Source organism: Onychomys torridus, unplaced genomic scaffold (genome assembly GCF_903995425.1).
Source record: "Onychomys torridus unplaced genomic scaffold, mOncTor1.1, whole genome shotgun sequence".
Taxonomy (NCBI): domain Eukaryota; kingdom Metazoa; phylum Chordata; class Mammalia; order Rodentia; family Cricetidae; genus Onychomys; species Onychomys torridus.
The window spans coordinates 359,638-379,809 of record NW_023412756.1 but is presented as its reverse complement, the minus strand read 5'-3'; the positions used below and the strand labels follow the sequence as shown (position 1 = coordinate 379,809).

Genomic DNA, 20,172 nt, shown 5'->3' with positions numbered 1-20,172 from the left:
CTCTTTAACCTGACTTAGAAGGCAGTAACTGACCTGCTCTTGGGTGCACACCAATAGAAATCAATCTTGCTTCAAGTTTGGCTCTGATTGTAATCTTGGCTGTATTCTTGCCCTTGGAATTTACACCATCTGTACAACTATTCAGGTTAATGCTCCTTCTTGTTAAACTCCTTAGCTCATTCATGGCAGATTCAACAATCACACAGGATAGCCAATTATATTTCTAACAAAACAGTAGTTTTAATATTTCTAATTGCTGGTGAAATGATGCCTAGTCTGTGATCAGAAATGCTGTGTACCTTTAAGTAATACAGTCTCCAACAACTCCTGTATTTATTCTCATGCTTCCTGTCGAGAATGGATTATGCAGAGCCAGAATTGAAAATCCAGATTCACAAGAGAGATCTTTAAGTCTTAAGGAATTGGGGTGGAGAGAATAGATCTCCGCAGAAAAAAGAAACAGTTTAGATAGTTGGGAATGCATGGGGGGACACTAGAAAAGAGGATCAAAAGGTGAGGGAGAGGAAAAAGTGGACAACAGAGAAAATAAAGGGAAAGAGAGCAAAACGTAGGGCTATTTGAGGGGTAGTGTGAAAACCTAAACAGTATAATGGTATTCAGCCTCAAGACATGCTAGGTTAGAGGTGGAAAAAAGCTTCTGGGAGTAATCAAAAACACATGAATTGGCAAAAGGCCCCTTCACGCAACAGAACCCCTACTGTATACTACTGAGGGACCAAGAATCTGAGACTAGATAGTTCAGGAGCCTAGGATAAAAATAAATATTATTGTTCTATAAAAAGAAGATTGCAATTAAATGACTCCCAATGGCTTTCTGCTACACTCAAAGATCAGTGCCTTGCTCAGCCATTATCAGAGAAGATTCCTCCTGCAGCAGATGAGAACACATACAGAGACACAGCCAAAGAAAATTCTGTGAATGAGAGATCTTGGACACTAAGCACTATATGAGAATTCTTCATCAAGTCCCTCCCCTCAGTGCTCACGGGACACTGAAAAAGAGGACAAAAGAGCATAAGAACCAGAGGTGATAGAAGGACCAAGCAAATTAGGCCTCTAAAGAAACACAGCAGATGCACATAAACATTCAGAGACACTAAGGCTGCATGCACAGTGTTTGCATGGGTCTGCACCAGATGGCGTCCTAGAGCTGAAAGGAGAAGTGGACACATGAACCCATCCCTAGCCCAGAAGTTGTCTCCATTTAATAACAACTTTCAGGTGATACTTTAGTTTCGCAAAGGGAGACTCACTGAAGAAACCAGCTACTCTCAAACATAGGCTGTATATTCAGCAATAGACAGTCATCAGAAATCAAATTCAAATGCATTTTCGAGGTTCCTTGTCTCATAATATCACTTGGCTTTTTGTTATTTTTTTGTTTATTTCTGATGTTATCCTACATTTCCTTTGATTATATAGTATGTCTTCTAATTTTGAGTTTTCATGGGACTCTAGGGTGGTTACATCATCTGCATCAGCACCTGTTTTTTCTGCCTTTCTTGGGTTCCTTTCCTTCTGTTTGTTTGTTTTGTTCAGTTCAGATGTATTAGATTTTGTTTGAACTCGATTTATTTTATTTTATTGTTGTTCATTAGAAGCGTGTTTGTTTTCTAAAGAGAAACAGCAGGATGATGTATCTGGATGGGAGGGGAGAGAGAGAACTTGGGGGTTGAAGAGGGAGGAGAATCTCTGATTGGGATATATTGTATGACAAAAATCTATATTCAAGGAATAAAGACTTGCCCATAAGTTAAAAATTACTACGGGAATGAAGAAAGAGGGAAGGACTCATATTTTGCCCAAACGCTGACACATGCTGTAACTCTAAGAGGAGCCTCAGTCAGTACAGAGACCTGAGGCAGAAGAATGTCCTCTGTATCCATATCCTTAGTCACTGTGGTGGGGCTATCAAACACCAACTCTGATGACACTATCATGTGTCTAACCTGGTGCCCTGTGACCCAAGACAGGATAAAGAATGAATGTTGTCCCTGAGTCATGTTCAAGGTGAGCAGAGTTCCCTCAGCTTCTCTCAGCTTCTTTTTCCTCTTCCTTCCACAGACTGGATGGAGCAAGAAATATGTTTGGAACCAGTGAGGCAGCAATATGACACTGTCCCAATTTTCCAGGAAACATGGAAACCCATCTCATGTGTGGGAAAAGGAAGAAAAGCAGGACCAGTGTGGGCTTACTAATCAGAAAGACAGTGCTCAGGAATTAGTGTGAAAAGAAGGTTGGCACTGACCTGAGAATACAAATGTACAGGAACAGAATGGATGTGGGGAGGATGGGCTAGGAAGAGGAGGTTGGTCATGCCAAGATGTGTTTCCTGTGATCCCTGTAGTCCCCATGTTCTCCTATTCCAGACTCACACTCCAGGAAGTCAGATACAGTGGTGGCCTTTTTGCAATAGCCAAGTGGAGTAGTATCCACCCTCCCCATTTATAAAGACAAGGCTGACTCACAACATGCAAATGCTTCTTCTAGCACTAAGTTAAATCTTTCCCTGGACTGTGGAGCTCACATCTGTCTCACAGGAGGCTGACCTCTGAGGGAAAGGAGGTGTAGCCTAGAAGATGACACTGTTGGGACTTCTGTGCCTTGTGACTGCCCTTCCTGGTGAGTGTTACATGTTCATAGATGTGTTTATGAAGTGTTGTGACAACCAACCTATGATTGACAGAATTGTCTCTTCTTGTCTGAAGGTATCTTGTCCCAGATACAGCTTCAGGAGTCAGGACCTGGCCTGGTGAAACCCTCTCAATCGCTGTCCCTCACCTGCTCTGTCACTGGTTACTCCATCACCAGTAATTACTACTGGAACTGGATCAGACAGTTCCCAGGGAAGACGCTGGAGTGGATGGGGTACATACATTATGGTGGTAGCACAGGCTATAACCCATCCCTCAAGAGCCGCATCTCCATCACCAGAGAAACATCCAAGAACCAGTTCTTCCTGCAGTTGAACTCCGTGACCACTGAGGACACAGCCACATATTACTGTGCAAGAGGCACAGTGAGGGGACTTCACCATGAGCCCAGACACAAACCTCCCTGCAGAGGAGGTCTGGACCAGCAGGTGGCGCTCAGTTCCAACCAAGTCCAGGAATTCTGAGCTGGAAAGAAAAACTCTTCCTTTACTCTGATTTGGTTCTCACTCCCTAAGGGCAGACAGTCTTTTGGATTATTTCTCTCTCTCTCTCTCTCTCTCTCTCTCTCTCTCTCTCTCTCTCTCTCTCTCTCTCTCTCTCTCTCTCTCTCTCTCTCTCTCTCTCTCTCTCTCTCTGTCTCATCATGAAAAACCGTGTTTTTCTAAAGTCTCGTTTGCCGGTTTCTCACTGTTACTCTCAAGATGCTGTACGTGGTAATATTCCTCTCCTTTTGGTTGTGAATCTCTCCTTCACCAGCTGAGCCATCTCTCTGGTCTTAGGATTTTCTTTTTAAGTGGAAACATCATTTTGAACCTCAGCTGACCTTAGCACTGCAGTAATTGTCCATTTTAGAAATTAATTCCGCTTTGGATTGCCCATACCTTTCACCCTCAGATACATCTATATGTCAAAGCACTTCTAGATTATTGACACAAAGCATTTGCTATTATGCCTAAAGAGAATGTAATAGATTTAAACGGGGTCCATGTATCATTTCAGCTGTTTTACCAACCCTGTAGTACAGAGCAGGGATTTCCTAAAGTCAACTATGCATGGCTGAGGTACAATGACTCTGTTCTAAGAGGGTTACTCACTCCCAAAGTTGGGATATTTTATACAAAAATACATAAATTTTCACTGTGATTCAAAACATCTTATTAAACAAATACTCATGTGTTTACACTGATAATTATTGTATTTAATATGTCAGTGAAGAATCCACCTGTGATATAGAAAAGAACTATAAGTCATGTGTGCAGATACACCTGGGCCTGCCTCATGACAGGGAGATCTGTGATTTGTGATCTCCTTCTACCTAGTTTCAAGGAAATAGAAACTGAACCCAAGTGCAGACACTAAAACACAGTGCCTCATTCAAGTAATAAAGTAAATCAGCAGAGTAAGTGGACTTATAGAATGTTCCCCCATCAGTTACCAAGATTGACACTCAGTTCTGTGATGGTTTTGTTTAGTTCTGAATCGCTGCAAGGGAAATTCTGCACAACCCAAAGATGAGACATAATGTGTGAAAATATCCCTGAACTCTCATAATCCCAAAGATGATGGCACATTATGCATAATGGTGGGTGTCCCTACCTGCCTGTGCAATGTGATTATCTGTTTTCTCTAAGGTCGCCCTCAGCCTAAAGAACAGGCATAAAGAACCAGGGACTCAAATATGAGCTTTCCAGAGATGAATAAGTAGATGGACCTCCAGCCAGGCCTGCCAGGTCTCACAGACTGTCCTCTGGTGGGAGGATTCTCTAATGATGACCATGCCTCCAACTAAACAGAGCAAAGTGATGGGAGGAAGTCACAGCCTGGAGGATGAACAAAGGAGAGGACGCCATCTTCATATTCACAGAGCAATGTCTGGATGGCAGGGTCTGCATCATTTCTGACTTGTATGGGAGATGGTTAGAAATGCAGGGATCAAGAAATCATCCCTGAGGTCTGTACCTCTACTTCTACTAGGCAACACCAGGTAAATCACCCTGTCTGAGATCGACAATTGACCTGCACTCTGCTTAACTTTTATGTCCTCCAGCAACTCCATAGAGAAGAATAGCACCCATTCTCAGACTGAAAGCTGAGCCCTGGATGAGCTGACATCCTCTCCTTCTTACAGAGTCTCCATCAAAGTACGTGTGTCCTGGAACTGCTTTGATGTCTGGTGACTGTACCCTACAGTGTGTGTCACAGCATTTAAGGAAAGGAAACTGGCCATGCAGCCCATAGTTTTGTATATGATTGATGATGGTGTTCACTATTCTCAAGTGCATTGTCTCAGGTGTAGCTGCAGGAATCTGGTTTGTCTTCATAAAACCCATGCAAACCCTGTCACTGGCCTCTACAGTCTGGATTCTGTGTTAAAAACCATCATATTCACTGAGTCATCATACTCACAGCATCCAAGTAATCCTTAGAGTATGCTGGCACCATTTCACGGAGTACTGGAGACACAGTTTGTAATTGGGTTTTCAACTCCAGCATCTGTATCAGTGGCATATATCCAATAAACAAGTTTCCTTAAATCTGCACTATTGGAGGATTTATTAAGGCAATTCCATGCAGTTAAAAAGGTGGCTTATTTTGAGGGTAACTTACAGCTAGGAAAGGGGTTGGTTACAGGATCTGAGAGAGGTGTGCTGCAGTCAAGCTGAGTTCTCTGGAAAATTCTGCTTGGACGGTTTACCATCCGGCATCCAAGATCACCAGGAACCAAAAAAGCCAGCACATCTGGATCTTGGATCTTAAGGGCTCCTGTTTCATGCCCCCATCAGGGGCAGGTTATAGGTAGGCATGACAGTTTCTGGAAACCTCAGTGGGGTTAGTACTTCCAGGTTAAAACTATAAAAGCTACCCACTACACTGCAGCATCTGCCATGTCTTACTGTGCCAGAGGCAAGGGAGGAGACTTCAGTGTGAACTCAGACACAGATCTCCCTCAGAGAAGATTGGCACAATAGTAGGCACTTAACAACTACTGAAGGTACTCAGAACTACTAGATGCCCCTCACATCATAGGCAGTTCTGAACTTCCACCATGGGCTTCCTCAAAAACAAGTATATAGTGTGAATTCTAGTTGGTCTTGATAATAAACCCAGAGTCAGATATAGGGGTAAATGCTGAAAGATCAGAGACACAAAGGAGCAACCATCCAAGTCAACTATTTCCTCACCAACTCCACAGACAAAAAGGAGTGAGCTCCAGTCTCTGCCTGCCTTAAATTCCTGTCTCTGCCGAGCCATATCACTATCAGATTCTCTCTTCTGTGGGTGGAATTAAAGGTGTGTGCTACCACAGCCTGGCCTCTTTGGTTAACTAGTGGCTAGCTATGCCCTCTCGCCTCCTGGCAAATTTCTTTAGAGCACAAAGTATCACCACAAAAAGCATAGTCTCTTTACATTTTAGAATATGTGGTTTCCCCTTTCTGATTATAAAAATCTTCTAAAGACCCTTTACTATGTCATAGTCTTTGACAATTGCTATTGGCTTAATTTCTAATAAGCATATCATTATTTTGCTATGGTGCATCTCCATTTGCAACATAATACTAGATTTAATAAACAGAAAAATAAAACTTTGCATGTTTTTCAAAAGGTCTATAATTTTAAGCCTTGGTGATATAGGTTCAGTTGGAAATCACAGGAAAGTGTAAACAATTCAAAAACGTTTCAATTTATATCCTCTCAAAGGAAGAATATACAGATCTTTGATGAATGAATGTTATTACCATATATAGGGAAAATATCTACACTTACAGCTTCTAATATGCTAATGCTCTAATAGGATGGAGGTTGTAAATATTGTAAAGATAACTTTCTGCCCCCATTCCCCATGTAATGAGGTTTTTTTTTTTTTTTTTTTTTTTTTCTCGAGGATGGTTCTAATAGCCTCAGCTTGTGGAAAAGTCTTAGTGATCACTGTGCACATGTCAACATGTCAGCTGATGTGATCTACTGTCTCTGTTCTAAACCTCTTCCATTGGCAACAGAGTTCCTTCTCACAGTTTGCAGTATTTTTCTCCTGTTTTCTTGTTAACATCTTCTCCATGCTTACTGCAATGGACGAACTCTGTGTTTCTGCTGAAGGTAGGAAAGCAGGAATGTTTCACCTGAGAGTTAGAGAAGCAACATTGGAAGAAATGATGTTTGGTGTTGGCTCAGTTGTGCTACAGATTTTAGGTATCTGTAAAAGAAAAAGAGATTCAACCAATCTAGACCTGATCCATCCCTGGATAATATTAGAGTGACTTCAGCTATGAGCCAAGATACATTGGGGAACAAACAGACTAGAGAATACAGGAATACTGACACCCAGACAAACAGAACACATTGAAAATCACAGTGTAAAGGTGAAAACCACGGGATCCACAGTCTGTTAAGTAATGCTAGGGTGAAGGTCACCACACATAGCTGCCAGTGACATTTGATCACAACAGTGAACCTGCAGGTTGGGCAAACAGGAGACACCAGGAGTCTCTGGATTAGCTTCTCAAATATCTCCCAGGATATACTGAAAAAAAGAAACAAATGTATGCTGGGAAGTGTTGGCACATGCCTTTAATCCCAGACTCAGAAGGCAGAGCCAGGCAGATCACTGTGAGTTCCAGGCCAGCCTTCCTACACAGAGAGCAAATCTACACAGAGAAACCCTCTCTCAAAAACCAAAAAGAAAAAATAAAGAAGGAAATGTATAAGCCATATTTAATGAATGAGAAAGGAGATTTTTCTCCTAGGATTTACGCAAAAAATTCTTCATCAATGATATGTGTCCAGTGAATACAAACGTTATAAGCACCTGCACTTGCTTTCCAAGCCAGGATTCCTGATTATGGGCAGTGAGAAATGAATTTAATGAGGCCAAGATGGAGAGGCCACAGCAAGACCGAGGCTATGAAAAGTTTAATATGAACAATCTGCCTTTACATACTATTATTAGCATGGTAAGAATGTAAAAGGTATAAGTAAGTTCAGTGTAAGTCATGACATACCAACCTGCAGGGGAGCTCAGTACCAACATGGGACCCAGTGGAGCCAATAATCAACAGGGTAGAAATGAGACTAGAATGGGAGGGGACTCTGTAACCTCTGTGGACTCCCTTTCTAAAGTCTGTAGGCTGAGCAACACCTGCTGCAGTTGATATGTGAAGTCTCCAAGTTCAAACACAATAAAAATTCTTTCTTAAATCTTGGACAGACTTTTTTTTATTTATTTTGTAAAGATTTATTTATTTATTTCTCATTTTTAATGTATTCTGATTACATTTTCCATGCACAACTTCTGTCAGATCCTTCCCTCATGCCTAACACTGAACTCCACAACCTTTCTTTCTCTCTATAGAAAATAAACAAATAGACAAAAAAGAAAAGGATTTTTTAAAGATAATAAAAAACACCAGGAACTTTCCCCTGTGTTCTCCTGGAAAAGCAAATATTAATTGCTTCTACATGAAAAAAGATTAGAAATTCTCCTAGTTAAGGTGTTTTTGAAATTTCCATTCTATATTGTCCTCATCACTAACACCACCTGTAAAGCTTTGTCTGGAAAAAGACCTACTGTCTCAGATTGGGATTCTATTTTTCAATTGAGTGATTAGGCCTTGATGTTAAATCCACAGGGTCTACACAGGTGTCAGGAATGGCTACTTCATCAGACTGGATTAGGAGGATTTGGTCCTCAGTATCCTGCAACCTGCCCTGGGTTTCCTCTCCCTCCTTCTCCAGCTGCACTGAGTCCTTACCTAAGAAGTACCCTACCTCATGAATATGCAAATCATGTCAATCTATAGGTAAAACAGGGATATCTACACTGGAAAAACAGCATACAATCAGTGTCGTCTTCACAGTCACTGAGTGCATAAGGTACTGACCAAGAAATGGAGCTGGATCATCTACTTGCTGGTGGCAACAGCTACAGGTAAGGGCCTCCCAAGTTCCTGACTTAAGGAGGGGCCATACACTATGGTAACTATGACATCCACTCTGCATTTCTCATCACAGGTGTCCACTCCCAGGTCCAGCTGCAGCAGTCTGGGGCTGAGCTGGGGAGGCCAGGAATCTCTAGGAAGATGTCTGCCATGGCTTCTGGCTATACCTTCAAGTAGCTACCCTGTCACCTGGGTGAAACACAGTCCTGGACAGAGCCTGGAGTGGATTGGATGGATTTGTACTGGATATGACAATAATTAGTACAATCAGATAAGTTCCAGGCAAGGACACACTGACTGTAGATAAACCCTGTAGCACAGATTACATTGTGCTTAGCAGTATGAACTCTGAGGACTCTGTCTATTCCTGTGTAAGACACAGTGTTGCAAACTACATCCTGAGTGGGTCTGTAATCCTGGAAGAGCAGGAAGTTGCCCTGAGACTGAAATAACAGAGAAGATTAGCTTGGAGACTTACACAGAAATAATCACTCTGAGTGTACCCTTTTCAGACTCCTCCTCATAGTCTTATACAGTGTCTGTCAACTTTTCAAAAGAAGATCTGAGAATAAAGTGATGCTGGTTAATGATGACCCCTAGAGTACAACATACCTTGACTATTTCTCTATCAAGACCACCTCCATTGACATGTCTCTTCTTTAATGAAACAAAATAGAGCAATCTGTGGCAATATATTATTATATATCCATACCTATATCTATCTATAACTATCTCTCTCCATATTCATACACACACACACACACACACACACACACACACATACATACATACATACATACATATGTGCATCCTTTACATCCAAAAGACTGGAACTGTTGATGGTGTAGCTTGGAATACACTATAATATGAATTTGTTAGAAAAATACTAATCAACAATTTTAGTTTAATTTTCCCTGGTCCTGCTCATACCTATAGACCCCACAGTCACATATAAAATAATCACTCAGAAGCTTATGTTGACTAAAACTGTTCAGCCATTAGCTCAGACCTACTACTTACTAGCTCTTACATTTAAACTCAGCCCATTTCTGTTAATCTATATGTTCCCACATGCTCCATGATTTGCCTGTGTGCCATTACATTCTGCTCCCTGGATGGCAGGTTTGCATCTGCTGACTCAGCCTTCCTCTTCCCAGAATTCTCCTTGTCTGTTTCTCCCAGCTATACTTCCTGCCTGGCTACTGCCAAGCATCTTTTTATTTATAAACTAATCAGAACAACACATTCAGAGCATACAGAACATCCCACAGCAAACAGTGTCAGGACACAGACACACACACACACAGACACACACACACACACACACACACAAAATAACTCTTTTAAAATTTAGTTTGATGTACCTAGACCACAACAAATACTTTGTTGGAAGCTGCCCACATAGATTTGTGGAAAGTCACTTTATTTTTTCTCATAAATCTAATTTTATGTTTTCATTTATAGGTAATTCTAATCCTGAATTGCTTTGGGTAGTAATAATGAAATTTCTTATTGTTTTAGAATGGAGCTAAATGTTGTGTTGTGAAGTCCTCAGGGTGTGAAGTCTGTTACTTTGACAACTACAATGTTATCCTACTCAGATATCATTGGTGCCAGTGCAGTAGGAATCTAACATGGTGATGTAAAATGCCTGTTCTTGTCATAAGGAGCCCTGGGTGCTCATTACCCTGCTTCCTGAAATTGGACTGTCTTTATTACAAGTTCTGAATGGGCTTTGATTGATATTGACTGGACATCACTGTATGGTGCATGATCCCCACAACAACATACACACATACACACACACACACACACACACACACACACACACACACACTCACACACACAAAAGACAGAGAGACAGAGACAGAGAGAAAAAATTTTGTTCTTAAAGGCAGCAAGGCCCACTTAGGTCCTCTCTTGCTTTTTGATTGTCCTAATTTCACATATCTGAATCTAATCATTTCTATCTGGCATTCATTTGTTTTTGTTTTCTTTTAATTAGGGAACACATTCATCTTGCTGTTCAATAGGTGAATGTCAGGGATAAAATAATTCTGCCATTGATAGCAATGTGCAACCTGACTGTTCTTATTACAACCCTAACAAAACAAAAACAAACAGCACAGTGAGATTCTCTCCTGTATACATTGTTTTTGTTTTTTACTCAGATCAAAGCCAACAAGTTGTGGAAACAAGACCCAGTGACTAGAAAACCCAATTTGTTTCCCATATGACCTGGCCATTCTCACATACATTAGCACTCTCAGTTTGAGAGCTGATTGGGATCTTTGTTTAATCCCAAGTACATTTATTTTCATTTGAGAATTTATTGTCAGAGTTCATCAATATCCTTCTGTATACCCTGGAATTTTTCCAAAGAATCAAAAGATAATCAGGAAATGTCTTGTACCAGTTAAAGATGGGCAGAAATGTTTTGTACCGAAGGCCTAATGTCCTCCCACTATCCTCTGTTAAACATAAAGTATCAACATCATCATGAATTCTCTTCTTCAAATACAAACCATAGAGTCAGGATAGAAAGGAAAGACAGGTCCCTTTTCTGTGAATTTAGGAGAACCATCAACAGAAAGACTAAGAGTGCTCTGAATGTTGGGTTATTGTTAGATTTGAACTGACTGGACCCATGCAAGGTTCATAGTGCTGACATCATTTGGGTCAGGCTGCATTTTGCAAGGAGAGTTAAAGCTCCCATCCTCCACAGAATTCCATCTTATGGCTTTCCTGATGCACCACAGTAACACAAGATGTCCAGGACAGCCTTCCTGACCGGTACAGGGAGGCTGAGAGAGTATAAAACAGTCTACTAACATTTCAGAGCAATTCCTACATTGATTAATCAATTGCAGAGCATATTCTGTCAAAGTATACAAAGGGTGACAGAGTCTTATATTGTATTTTATGATTTTCAAATGACATCAAGGACATATGATCCATAACATTGCTAAATACTTTTGCCATTAGAAACCAAATAGAAAACCAATATAAACTGATTATGCAAATCCTTAAGTGCAGGTGTAGAGAGGCCTACAAAGGTGTTTCTTAACTCTAGTCAGAATTTTTTTCTCTCATTTAAACATATCCAAGGCCCAGGGGACCATCACTTAAAGATACAAGATCTGTCATGGAAAATTTGAGTTAGTTCCTAGACTATTTATCACTCTACTGGGAATGCTACAATAGCAGATATGACCCAGTTCAAAGTCCTTCCAATCACCTTGAAGACAATTCATCTCATAGTTAGAATGAATTCCTCCACAGGAAAACAAGGACCTGTCAATCTTGTCTCATGGAGAGGAAATTTCAAGGCTCTTCATGTTGAATCTTACACCCAATGAGTATAGAGTGTTATGTCTTGGGGAGAAGGCAAGACTGGAGTGACTGAAGATCATTGAGCAGGCTCCCAGAATGGAAGCTCTTGATCACTCTGAACTTTTTGTTACTCACAGACTTGATTCCTTTATTAATTTAATGATGTTTAAAAGAGTGTCCTGAGGTACAGGACTGCCTCATGAAGCACAGTCCTCATCATTGTAATACGTAATACTTAATAATTAATAAAAAACCAGAAAGGTTCAAGTTTTTTGAAGTTGTTCACAGAAAAGAAACAGTGAATAGAATTTACATATCATTGTTCTTCAATACTTGGTATCACAGACCAGTAGTTTTGCATGAATCAGCAATAATTTATATCCTTGAAAATTATTTATTCAATTAAATATCTAGATTCAACATTCATAAAACTTTGCTGTTTTAGAATCTCTTTTCTCAGGTTTTAGTTGGAAATTCTTGCCAACACGTTGGACGCCATTTGTAGTTAGATTTTTCCTTCCTGGCCCAGTCAGGGCAAATCTCTCTTACCCGCCAGTCCCATAGTCGCTCAGACCCAACCAAGAAAGCACACAGAAAGTTACATTGTTTAGAAACTGTACGGCTGTGGCAGGCTTCTTGTTATCTGCTTCTTCTATCTTAAATTAACTCATGGCTTGTGGCTTACCAGTGTCTTTACATGTTGCTTTTCATGGCGATGGCTGGCTGTGTCTCTCCCCAGCCTTCTACTTCCCAGAATTCTCTTCTCCCTTGTCCCGCCTATACTTCCTGCCTGGCCACTGGCCAATTAGAACTTTAAGTACACAGAGCGATATCCACAGCAATAATGTGTGAAAACATCCCTGAAACTCTCATAGAATCACAAAGCTGGTGGAAGACTGTGCATAGAGGCAGGACTCCCTAAAATCCTGGTCTGCACAGCTGTCTCTCCAGTGTGCAGATCTGTTTTCTCTAAGGCCACCCACAGCCCAAAGACCAGGCATAAAGGAAAAGGGACTCAAACATGAGATTTCCTCAGATGAAGAATAAGATGGACACCCAACCAGGTCAGCCAGGACTCACAAACTGTCCTCAGTTGTGCGGATTCTCTAATGATGGCCATGTCTCCAAGTAAGCAGTGCAAAGTGGTTATGTGAGGAAGTCACAGCCTGGAGAATGAAAAAGGAGAGGAAAGATAACAAGGTAGGGAACAAGATAATGTCCCTGAGGTCTGTGCCTCTAGGTCTTCTAGCTAACACAAGGTAAATCACCCTGTCTGGAAGGGACAATTGACCTACACTCTCTGCTCACCTTTTATATACTCTAGTGACCTTACCGTGAAGGAAACCACCAGGTCCTAGACTGAAAGCTGAGCCCTGGCTGAGCTGCCCTCCTCTCCTTACACAGGAGTCTCCATCAAAGTATGTGTGTCCTGGAACTGCTTTTCTGCCTGGTGACTGTTCCCTACAGTGAGTGTCACAACATTTAAAGAAAGGAATGTGGCCAATAGTTTGTAATTATGGTTGATAGTCATGTTAACTACTCTCAGGTGTACTGTCCCAAGTGTAGCTCGAGGAGTCAGGTCTGTCCTCATAAAAGCCTTGCAGACCCTGTCAATCACCTGTACAGTCTGGAATTCTATGTAATCAATTACCATTTTCATTGGGTCTAACAGCATACTAGAAATTGATAGAATATGTTGGTAAGATACTGTGGACAAAGAGAAACAGGTGTAATTTGGACTTATACTTCAGCATCAGTATTAGTAGAGATACCTCAAATGACCAACTTTTTTACATCTGCAACATCTGCCATGTCCTACATTGCCAGAAACACAGGAGGAGACTTCACTGTGAACTCAGAGACAAATCTCCCTACAGAGGAGCTTGGGGGCAACAGTGGCACCTAAGAACTGCTGAAGCTACTCAGAACAACTACATGCCCCCCTCATGATAGGTAGTTCTGAACTGCCACCATGGGCTTCCTCATGGACAAACATGTAGCATGAATTCTAGTTGGTCTTAATAATAAAAACCTAGAGTCAGATATAGGGGTAAATGCTGAAAGTTCAGAGACACAGTGGAGCAACCAGCCATAGTCGACCCTTACCTTACCAACTCCTCAGCCAAAAAGGGGGTGAGCTCCTCTCTCCACCAACTGTATATTCCTCTCTCTGCTCAGCTATATCACTATCTCTCTTCTCCCTCCATGCACTAGGATCAAAGCTGTGTGCCACCACTGCCTGGCCTCTATGGTTAACTAGTGGCTAGCTATCTATGACTTTTGATGTCCAGACAAGCTTTATTTGTTAGAGGACAAACAAAATATCACCACACATGAATATGTCTGTTTACATTTTAGGAAATGTGGTTTTCCCTTGCAGTTCAAAAAAATCTTCCAGAGACCCTTTGCTATATCATAGTCTATGACTATTGCTCTTTGCTTCAATTCTAATAAACATATCATTATCATACCATGGTACGTCTAAGATATCCATTTGCAACATTCTGTCAGGTTTAATAAACATAAAAATAAAACTTTTCATGTTTTCCACAAAGATCTATAATTTTAAGTCTTGGTAATGATATAAGTTCAGTTGAAAAGCAAAAGAGACTTGACCATTCTAAACCTCAGCCATCTCTAGATCCTATTGAAGTGGCTTCAGCTATGAGCAAAGATATATTGGAGAACAATCAGAGCATAGAATAATGGATTACCAGCATCCAGACAAACACAACACAGTGAACAGAACAGTGTGAGGTTTAAATCCAAAGGACCCACAGTCTGTTACCTAATGCTAGGGTGAAGTTCACCACACACACCTGCCTGTGACATGTGATGACCACAGTGAACCTGCAGGTTGGGCACACTCTGGACACCAGGAGTCTCTGGATTAACTTCTCAAATATTTCCCAGTTATACAGAAGAAAAGAGACAAATGTATGAGCAATATTTAGTGAATGGGAAATTAGCTTTTTCTGCTAGGATTTGGGCAAATGATTATTCAACAGTAGTATAAGTCCAGTTGATATAAACCTTGTAAGTACCAGCACTTGTTTACCAAGTCAGGATTTCCTGATTATGGTCAGTGAGAATTGAATTGTAACCAGGTGAAGATAGAGTAGCCATGTAGATGTAACCAGCTTGTTAAATAAGAAACACAGAACCAATTGCAGAGTTAAAAACCATGAGGTCAGAGCAAGAGCAGAAAACCTTACCCTTCACTGCTTCTGCTGTTCTTCCTCTCCACAACAGAGCTACCTCTGTGTGTCCTATCTTTTTTATAGATTTTCTGTTCTGTTTTCTCATTGGTTGTAAACCCAGCCACATGTCCTCCTTGTCACTGCCTGTTTGTACAGACCTCCAAGTCTTCTATGGTTGAGATTAAAGGCGTGTGTCTGCCATGCTGCCTGTGTCCTTGAACACACAGAGATCTACCTAGCTCTGCCTCCCAAGTGCTGGGATTAAAAGCGTGCACCACTACTGCTCAGCTTCTGCTCTGGCTTGCTCTGACCTCAAGGCAACTTTATTAACATACAAATAAAATCACATTTCAATACAAATAAAATATCACTATATAGCCACAGTAAGAAAGAAGCAGTGATGAGTTTCCTTTGAGCAATCTGGCCTTATCAACTCTTATTAGAATGATACCAGTGTAAAAGGTATATGTTCAGTGTAAATCATGTCATACTAACCTGTAGGGGAGCTCAGGATGAGCAGGGGGCACAGTGGAGCCAATAATCAACAGGACAGACATAGTTCAGTAGAGGAGGGGACTCTGTAGCGTCTGTGGACTCCTTTCCTAAATTCTCTTAGCTGAACAACACCTTCTGAGGATGATTTGTGAAGTCTCCATGCTCAAACACATATTGAATATTGGACACATTTTATTTTTCATTTATTTTATTAAGATTTACTTATTTTTCATTGTTTTCATACAATGTATTCTGATCACAGTTTCCATGCCCAACTCCTCCCTATTCCTTCCCACTGTCCTACAATTCAACTGCTCAAGCCTTGTTTCTCTCTGTACAAAGCAAACAGATAGAGAAAAAAAGAAAAGGATTTTAAATAGAAAATAAAAAAAACAGGAACACACACCTACATTCTGCCAGAAAAAGCAAATTTTATATATATATATATATATATATATATATATATATATATATATATGTATGTATATATATATATATATATATGTGTGTGTGTGTGTGTATGTGTGTGTGTGTGTGTGTGTGTGTTTACAAATCCTCTTAAATTAGTCATGTTTGAAGTTTCCATTCATAATTTTCTTCATCACTACAACCACCTGTAAATCAATTTTTGTCAGGGAAAAGACCAAATGTCTCAGACTGGGATTCTATTTTTCAATTGAGAGATTAGGCTTAGATGTTAAATCCACAGCGTTTGCACAGGTCTCAGGAATCTGTATTAACAATCCCACTGTCCCAGGGTCAAGGGGGCCTTGAAAATCAGACTCCACTACTTGCACCCCCATTTGTGGGGTTAATATGAGTCTGGTGGTGGCACAGAGGTCCAATCCTGCCGAACCTGCAGTGGCTTGCCACGGTGTTTGGGATGTCTGAGGGTTGGCCACTGCTCTTGATTCCCTTCCTGTCTCTGATACTCCATTGCCCCACATATTTGCGGGCCCTGAGGCTGGGGGCCCCCGCTGTCCATTTTTTGGAGGAGTATTATTCCTCAAAGGCTGTCCATTAATGTCCTTGACTGACCTGCATTCACTCGCCCAATGTTTTCCTTTCTTACACTTAGGACACAGTCCCGGGACCAGGCGTTGGGCACTCTTTGGTCTCTGGTTACTTCCCCCTTGATTACTTCCTCCTTGGGGGCAGTTGCGTCTCATATGCCCCATTTTACCACATCGGAAGCAAGTCCCAGTGCCACCTGCCCTCTTCTGGCTAATTTGTAAAACTGCAGCAGCCAGCCCAGCATTGGTTAGTGGTCCCCCTAATTCCCTGCATACTTTCATCCAAACCTCCAATCCTTTAGTTTTGTAAGGTGTAATGGCAGCTCTACATTCCTTAGTGCACTGCTCATAAACCCAACTGCTTAACTAATGGCATAGCTGTATCAGGATCACCAAATATCTTTCCAGCTGCATCCACTAGGCGAGCTACGAAATCTGAGAAGGGTTCCATGGGTCCTTGGACAATTTTAGTGAGATTACCACTAACTTCTCCTCTATTGGGCAATGCCTTCCAAGCTCTGATAGCAATGTTGTTAATTTACTCATAAACCTGGATAGGATACCCATTTTGCTGATTTGCAAATCTACCTTGTCCAAGTAACATATCCATATCCCAAGCAGCTTGGCCTCCACCAGCAGCCCTGCTAGCCTTAGCCTGTTCACTAGCGAACTCTATCAGAAAGGCTTTCCAATCTAAATACTGACCAGAATTTAAACAGGCTCGTGCAAGGTTCATCCAGTCTGATGGAGTCATAGAATGTCTATGCAGAGCTTCCAACTGAGCTACTGTAAAGGAAGCTGTAATACCATATGTCCTGACAGACTCTGCTAATGATTTTACAATCTTGAAATCTAGAGGTTCATGATATCTCTGATTCTGAGGATTCTGAAATACTGGGAATGCAACTTGCATTTCCGTTCTGACTTTTCTCCATACTCTAGGATTAAAAGACACTCCGCCCTCTGCCCCCATTGCTCCAGGATACGGATGGGGAGCAGAACGGACCATGCTCTCATGGCCCTTTTCTAACTGTTTGGATCCTCTTCTCTCTTTTCTTTTCTTTCTAACCCTCACTCGTTGCAATGACTCACAAACGGATTCAACATCCTCATCATCCAGGACAGAATCGGAGAGATCGGAAGCACACGAGTAGAGATCGGAAGCACACGAGTAGAGATAAGAAGCACACGAGTCTTCCAACTCAGAAAGGCTAGGATAAAATTTTGTATATTTTTTCTCATCTTTTATCTCCTTTTTTACTTGCCCTGCGTTTCCTGGAACTGCTTTCTTTGAGGCTGCCTTGTCTGAGGCTGCCTTTTCAGATCTTTCTTCCTGCAGTATTTCCAGAGCAGTTTGACTATTCTCAACTGCCTCACTGCATCTCTGATCTTCTAAACATCCTCTTATTAGTTTCCAGACTGGTCTAACCCCATGCTTAAGTGTGCCCTGATCTGCGGCAAAATCTAAGTCTCTTCCCAATTTCTCCCAGGAAGGCACTGTGAGGCTTCCTGAAATTGCAAACCAAGGAGCAACTACATCACACTGTTCCAAAAACCGTTCCAGGGTGCTTCTTTTTATTTTCAATTTCTTAGAGAGAAGCAGCTCATTAAGAGCCAGAAAAATTGGGTGCGAGGAGGAAGCGCCCATGTTAGTATATCTTTTGTTTCTCAATTTGAGAAGTTTCTCGGAGGTTTCTCGGAGCCTTTACGGAACAGCCCCAGCACTCCGGTTTCACTTGCTTGTTTTGTTATTCAAATTACCCATCCGCTATAGTCGCGGAGCAGGTTTTACCTGCTTACTTTGTTATTCTAATTACCCATCTGCTTTGGTTGCGGCTCTACTGAATTACCCATCCGCTTTGGTCGCAGCTCTACTGAATTACCCGTCCGCTTTTGTCGCGGCTCTACTGACCCGCTCCCCCTTTGTCTACAGGTGAGCGTAAAAACCCGCTTTTGTTGCGGATTCTCAATTTTTTTTTTGAGGACTTACCGGTATACCGCCTGACTGTAAAAAGTTCTGAGCCCCACGGAGAGATGTGGGAGTGTCCCCATACGTTCGTTTCTTCCTTTCCCCGTATGGGCCACCACTTGTCGCGCCCACCTCGACCAGCAAGGATGACGCAACAAAGGGGGTCTTCTTAAAACAGTTTATTCAGGACCTTTGTTAGTTGCGATGTCTCTCCCCTGGGGCAAGCCTCTCCCAACCCCTAAGTAGGTCTGGGCTACCAACCCTAGACAGCCACGTGGGCACTATCCACAGGTCCACACATATGCCAGCGGCACACGACTCCAGCCATAGCCAAATAAGGAGCTGTTTACCACAAAGAGTGCTTGCCATCGGGAAGGCAGAGGGTGGAAGCCAGCGCCATCTTTAGGGTGCGGCTACACACAGCTCTCTACACTAAAAGTTGGACATCTACCTCTTGAAGAGGCCAATTTGGATGCCATGATTTTGGTGTAATTATAGTCACATCTGCACCTGTGTCTACCAGGCCCTCCAGAACCAAGCCATTAATTCGAATTCTAAGCTTTGGTCTTTGTTCATTTATGGAAGTCTGCCAAAATATTTGTTTTATTGTGTTCTTTGTAAACTGTGATTCATCTATCAGAGCTGTTTTATCAGCCATTGCAGTATTAGTTTTTACAATAGGCATTGGTTTATTCAGTTGTCCTGGAGAGGAATGTCTTCCACAGTGGCCGGGAATGTTCTTACCACATTTGATTGGGCCCCCTGAGGCGTTTCCCGCCAGTAAAGGGTTGCCTCGTATATCTATTTTTGATCTGCACTCACTGGTCCAATGTCGGCCTTTGCCACATCTTCTACATAATCCAGGAGGTGGTTGGTGTCTCCTGTTTAGGCTATTCCTAGAAAGAGTATTACTTCTAGGATTACCCCATGTACAGTTTTTACTTATATGACCTGGTGTACCACATTTAAAACATTTGGTACCACGGGGCCTTCTTTCACCTCTGGGATTTGTCTCTCCTATCCAAGCCTCATTACTGTAGTTAAAAAGATTCAACACCATTAGTATACTGAATCCATTCTTCCAAAGGAGCTGATCTGATCTTTAATGGTGTAAGTATTCTTTTGCATTCTGCATTAGCATTGTCAAATGCCAAGGAATCAGTTAATATGTTTCTTAATTCTTTATCTGATACAGCTTTTGTTATAGCTGTGTTCAGCCTTTGTAAAAAATCAGTGAAGGGTTCATGCGGTCCCTGAAATATCTTTGTGTATACCTCAGTTGCTTTTCCAGGTTCTGGAATTTTTTTCCAAGCATTTAGAGCTGCTGTACCGCATAGGGATATTGTATGCTCATCATAAATGGCTTGTACATTCCTGTCAGCGAAACATCCCTCACCAAATATTTGATCTTGGGAGATCTCAAAACCTCTGAGTTTACCTTGTTGTTCTAAATTTCTTGCCTCTTCTCTCAACCAGCTTTTCCACTGTAACTGCTGGCTATATTCTAGAACAGCTGAAATTAACTGATGCCAGTCATCTGGAATGATTCCCTTG

At 41.6% G+C, this 20,172-nt stretch overlaps 1 gene segment (V, D, J or C); it reads left to right on the top strand.

Moving 5' to 3' along the window:
* Positions 1–2,600: 2,600 nt before the first annotated feature.
* LOC118575832 lies at positions 2,601–3,139 on the top strand. The segment is given in 2 exon segments: positions 2,601–2,643; positions 2,730–3,139. Coding segments are annotated over 2 exon segments (453 nt in total).
* The last annotated feature ends 17,033 nt before the right edge of the window (positions 3,140–20,172 follow it).